Source organism: Cyprinodon variegatus, unplaced genomic scaffold, assembly GCF_000732505.1.
Source record: "Cyprinodon variegatus isolate N-32 unplaced genomic scaffold, C_variegatus-1.0 Scaffold911, whole genome shotgun sequence".
NCBI classification, from domain to species: domain Eukaryota; kingdom Metazoa; phylum Chordata; class Actinopteri; order Cyprinodontiformes; family Cyprinodontidae; genus Cyprinodon; species Cyprinodon variegatus.
In genome coordinates this window covers 97829-103832 of record NW_015151364.1, presented here as the reverse complement: position 1 = coordinate 103832, position 6004 = coordinate 97829, and the positions used below count along the sequence as shown (strand labels likewise).

At 38.1% G+C, this 6004-nt stretch overlaps 1 protein-coding gene across 1 annotated transcript; it reads right to left on the bottom strand.

Moving 5' to 3' along the window:
• Window positions 1–1521: 1521 nt before the first annotated feature.
• Window positions 1522–2680, bottom strand: LOC107099830 (trace amine-associated receptor 1-like). Its single transcript, XM_015398104.1, has one exon. The coding sequence runs from the start codon at window positions 2569–2571 to the stop codon at window positions 1534–1536; it is 1038 nt and encodes a 345-aa protein (XP_015253590.1). The 5' UTR covers window positions 2572–2680; the 3' UTR covers window positions 1522–1533.
• Between the last annotated feature and the right edge of the window lie 3324 nt (window positions 2681–6004).

Genomic DNA, 6004 nt, shown 5'->3' with positions numbered 1-6004 from the left:
GTAGGTAGACTTTAATTCAAGCTCAGACAAGAAAAGGTAGTTCAATTAAAATGTATTTAATAGGTGTTCTTTTAGATGATGTTATCACATCATAATAATTTATGCTCTACATGAAAGAAAAACTGAACTAAATAATTGTTCTAGTTAGCAGGATTGATAGTCATCAACTTAAAAGTAAGGGATCTAGATTAGAAAGAATATCTATAGGAGTTCCTTCATCAAGCCTTTAACCAGAAACTTTTGGAACTGAACTCATGCAGATCAGCAGAACACATTTATCCCCCCCAAAGAACAGCAGCATCAGGGGGGAGTCTGCCTTTACTCTCGGGTCATTTGATTGAGAGAAGGAAAAGATTATCTAATCTTATGGCTGATGATCCAGTAGCATTCCTTTTAGTCTAGTCATCTCTGTGTTTAATAATGTTGGCAGACTGCCAGATCTTTAAAAATGTGCAGAATTAGATAACCATTTCTTGTTTAGAATTAATCGACTTAAAGTATTATACTAATTAAAAAACATTACATTAATTTGGTATGATTATATAACAGTGACTACATGTTGTCTTCATACTGGAATGAAAATAAATTATCAGTACCCTTTTTGGAATCAAGATGTTGCCCTAGACACAAAAGTAAAAGTCACACTCACGTTACATTCATATTATAAACTTGCGAGAAGGAAAGACTGTGGAAAAAATAAACAATTATAGGTATTTTATTAAACAACCTTTATTCTGCTGTCTCTAATATGCAACAATTTACTACTTTCAGAAAGTTGTTTTCTTGGTTTTCATTGGGAAAATCCTTCAATCTTCATTCATTTCCTCAAAAAACTCCCTTCCAGCTGACAACACTGCCACATAAATGAACGTCTCCGGTGTATCTTTCGATGGATGCAGACATAGAAATGTTCTGCATGACTGGAACTGACCTGTCAGTGTGTCTGATCTGGATTCACAGTACCTTCACAAGAGTGTCTGTGGTTTTCCTCTGCTTCTTTCTTTAACAGTCAAATAAAATTAAGCTAAAAAATGTACTACCCAACTCGCCTTAGATTATTTTTTTTGCCTGCCTTCACATTTATCTTCAATTTTTTTCACCATGGTAAAGATTTGGGCATATTTTATAGTAGTAGTTATTAATTTGTATTTAAATGCATGCAGGTGGTGCAGTGCTAAGTGGTAAGTGGTGCGCACGACCCATTTACGGAGGCCTTAGTCCTTGACGCGGCTGACCCGGGTTCAAATCTGGCCTGTGGTCCTTTGCCACATGTCTCTCCCCCTCTCTCATACACCCTTTCCTTTCCTGCTGTCACAAAAAACCAGCCACTAGTGCCGTTTAAAAGAAAAAAAAATCTGAAACCGTGGGAAAAAAATTATTTCGCTGCTGGATATATATTGTCTACTAAGAAGGGTTTAAGTGGATTGTAGGTTATGATTTGTTTTTAGAAAAACTAGACAAGGACATGACATACGGTATCCTCCAAAGAAATTTATTTTAGCCTGTATTTTTTTTGTTTGTTTAATATGTGCCTTAGTTTAATTTTAAGTTACCATAGTTGCCAACAAATATTTTCCCAGAAACAATAATTTTAAAGGCTGACCTGAACCAGGAGTAGAAGAAAGCATAAATAAATGGATTTAGAGTTGAATTGATCAGTGCAAACCAACTGGTTGATTCAATCACTGAAACCATTACAAAACTATTGGAAAAAGGTGCTAACGTGAAGGAAAGAAAAAAAGGAGCCCAGCAAAACAGAAATGCCCCCAAGACAATTGCCAGAGTTTTGGTGGCTTTTCTCTCCATCTTACTGACAGTTGCTCCAGAGTTTTTCTTGGTTTGGATGCTCCGTGCCTGTCTCTGTGCAACAACAAATATCTTCAGGTAGATGCAAACCATTATGACCACTGGAAGGTAAAAGGATGTCAAAGGTCCCACAATGTTTGTCATGATAATGTCAATAAAACATGCATCCAAGCATTCTTCTGTGTTTAATCTAGAAATAATAACACCAATTGCAGTAAGAACTGAAAGACCCCAGCTTATGACAATCATGATGATCACAACATGGAGGCTGATTTTGGATCTATATGTTAAAGGCTGACACACTGCATAATACCTATCAACTGAAATGCAACACATGTGCAAAATAGAGCATGTGCTGAGCAATACATCAAAGCTGTTTTTTATCTTACAAAACATGTTATTGTCATAAAAACATGAGGTAAAAGAGAATGACATTGTTAATGGAAAAGCAAGAACACCAACCAGCAGGTCAGCTACAGCCAGAGATTGAATGAGAGTGTTGGTGGGAGTGTGGAGTTGTTTGAAATAAGAAATAGATATTATTACAAGGAGGTTTCCGCATACTGTGACAAGAGACAAAAGTGTTAGGAAAACTTGCACTATTACACACACAGCAGAAGGAGTTGTTAGTTTGTAACTAAACAGATTCATCTCAAAACAGGGATGAAGTAAGTTAATTAAAACATTAGTTCTGTTTTCCATTGGGACATAAAGATTTGATCTAAAATCCATCAAAATAAAAACAATCACCCATATGAAATGCATTCACCATGTCCAAAAGATAATATCTATATAAGTAACAACCCTTCCCTGACTATTCTCCTGAATTGCAGATTCACCCTTATACTCTGTCAGAGCATAAGTGTAAGTGGCTCACAGCCATGCAAGTCTCTGTGAAACCAGTCAGTGTGTCAGTGCTGGTTGCTCTGAGCTAAAACAATCTGTTAGAACAAGCCTTTATGGCTAAAGGGCTGGGCTCACAGGAGGAAATGTCACTCCCTCATTTCCTATGGAACCCGTGCAATGAAGTAACAGTGTTTTGCCTCCCTCTAGCCAAAGAAGTTGAATATTTGTGCTTGTATGAGTTTAAGCTTATACAAGTAAACACTCACATGATACGTAGATGGCGACATAATGCAAGCAAAAAAAAAAAAACTTCAACTGTTGTTGCTGTTGCACTGAACTAAAACCAGTCAGCAAGAGATTCATTGACTGATCTATTGAAGATTAATTGTTTTTAATTTCATTTTCTGTTTTAAATAACTGCTATATCTGTTCCGGGAGACTTTCAATGAGGCTCTACCTTTACCTTATATGGTAATGCTGCTGAGCTTCGTGAAAAGGGTCTGATACTTACTGAGGGCTTTGGGGAAAGAATAAACTGAAAAGCATGTAGAAGTTTAGGATAATCAGAATCAGAAATACTTTAATAATCCCAGAGGGAAATTACTTTTGTTACACACTCCAGTTACAGTTTTACATGATATACACACACATACAACTATACAATATAATAAAGATAAAAAATAAGAATAAAAAGACATAAAATATATATACACATATAGCTCTTCTGTATATATATCTGTACGTTGTTAAAGAAAAATTATTATTTTTAGTCTTTAATACAGTTAATCTTAATCTGGAGCAAAAGCCAGCCTTATTTGAATAAATTAAATACAAGAGGATAAAACTTTCTACATAGAAGTAACAAATCAGATTTGCTCTTGCAACTCTCCAAAGATGTCTTTGTACGTCTTTGCTTTATTTTCTTCTCTCCATTTATGTCAGGTAAATTGAATGTATGTCTCCGTTGTTCTGCAGTTTCTGGTGTAGGTTTGTGCATTGTCTTATTTCTAAGTGTATGCATTGTCTTATATTGGATTAAACTCTGTAATTCTGTGACGTCAACACGCCTTGCTGGTTTTCATAGTGACCACACGCAGCTCGCCGAGTGGACCTGGGAAAGGAAGAATGAAAAGCCAACCTTTTTCCAAAGTTAACTATTTTAGAATATTTTATTCCTTAACAACATATATCTATGCATAAGTAAAAACTAAATCCAATAAAGTGAAAAGTCTAATTAAAGTGATAAATCCAAGTAAAGTGATACGTGGCGTGCAAAAATAGTGCATAAATGTCAATTTGGGGGGGGGCTGAATCACTTGAGGGAGGCCTTATAGAGATTGATGACCACAGGAAGGAATGATCTCCTGTGGCGCTCTGTAGTGCATCTGGGTAGGAGGAGTCTTCTGCTGAAGGAGCTCGTCTGCTGGACCAGTGTGTCGTGGAGAGGATGTGAGTCATTGTCTAAGATGGACTGAAACCTGGACAGCATCCTCCTCTCTGCCACGGTGGTCAGGGTGTCCAGCTGCTTCCCCACAACATCACCGGCCCTCTTGATCAGTTTGATAAGAAAAAGGTCTAAATCTTCCTCTGCAATTTGTGCTTACACCAAAGATTTTGATAAATATTACTGGAATAATTTCTGTTAATGCTTACAGTAGTGGATTTCCAAATCCTGCACCTTTTTTTGGCAGAGGTTTTGCAGCCATAGAGATTTGAGGCTGCAGTACAGCTCCACTGCAATTGGCTGAACCATTCCATCCCACAATTACATCATCATGCATTTTGTCCAGAGCAGGAGAGTGGAAAAGCCCTAATTCTTGGCATTCATTTAATCTTTGCAACCATCAATCTATACACCAGGGGGTGAACCAGCGCAAAGGCAAACGCTTACACAGATGCAGCTCTGGATGAACCAATTCAAAAGTTGTACAAAACTAACACTTAAGCAGCAGAAGCCAGTGTAACACTATGAATTCGAAAAAAAACCCCGACTTTGTTAGAGTTCTGTTGTCATTTGGACAGAGAAAAAATCCAAGGACTGAAAGCAGATCAATGCTGGAGTCTTTGTAACAGGTGGGGGAGACTTTCCATGGAGCGCAGAGTACTGTCATGATCACTACCCTGATAGCTGACCTTGCTCATTTTGCTCAGCTGCCTGACTCTGCCCGGTTACCAATTATCACTCATCTTATCCACCTGCTCCTGCTGCTTTATATAGGGCTTAGTCCCAGCTATCGGGGCTAGATCATTGACGTTGTTTCTGTGTTTTGACTTGGAGATTGTGTTGCTAAGCTGGATTTTGATGTTCTCGTTCTCGGAGGCCAGGGTTGAGAGAGGTTGTTAGTATTGTATTAGTGTTCCTGATCATTTCCGGTCTCTTATCCATTGAGTATGCCCTGTTCCTGTTCTTGGCTCAGTGGAGGGTGTGACTTTTAACGCATCATAGTTTTCCTGATGTCCTGTCTTGTTTTATCTCTCAACTACTGAACATGCCTCTTCCTATTTGAACGTTCTGCCTGAGCTCTCTGTCAGACTCTTGGAACCCTGAATCTGCCTGGTCATGTTCTGATCGGAACCCATGACCGGGCTACAACTCCAGGATCTCTGAGGCTTGCTGTTGTGAACTGTTTGCCTGACCTGGCTCGGATTCCTGCCTCTTCACTGGGGCTGCTGCATCTGGTTAACTCTGGTTAACTCCCGCTGCACCTCGTTGGCAGTCTATTGGCTGGATCCTACCCCCCTCTTAGTAGTTGAACTATTTTTTTTCTGCAGGGCAAACGATTTGATGGCACAAACTAAACTTTTCATAATTTATTATTTATGGTTTGCCAGCATTCATAACATGTAGGTGAATCACTGTCCCCCAGACATCAGTGGTTATATTTTTTATTTTTATATTTTTTTAAAACAAAGTGGAGTGTGTATGATGTCATCCGTGCACCGGACTGGAGTGACAGGCAGCCTGGGCCAAAGCCGGCTACGCTCTACCCCTTATATTAATTTGGCTAGCTAATCTAAATCGTTCAATTCCATTTTGAGAGCGAGATCATCTGTGGTAGTAACACTAGACATTTTCCAGGCATGTGAGTAAAACTACAGTAGCAGCAGTTCAGGGGACAGGATGAATTAATGGTACAAATACAAACACTTCGTTACTGTACTCAAGTAGATTTTTCTGATATTTTCACTTTACTTTACTACTTATTTTTATGGTGACTTTTTACTTCTACTCCTTACATTTTTACACAAATATATGTACTTTCTACTCCTTACATTTAAAAAAATTGGCTCGTTACTTTAGTTTTGAATCATTTCAATGGAGTTACCGTTATTATTTTTCACATCATCAATA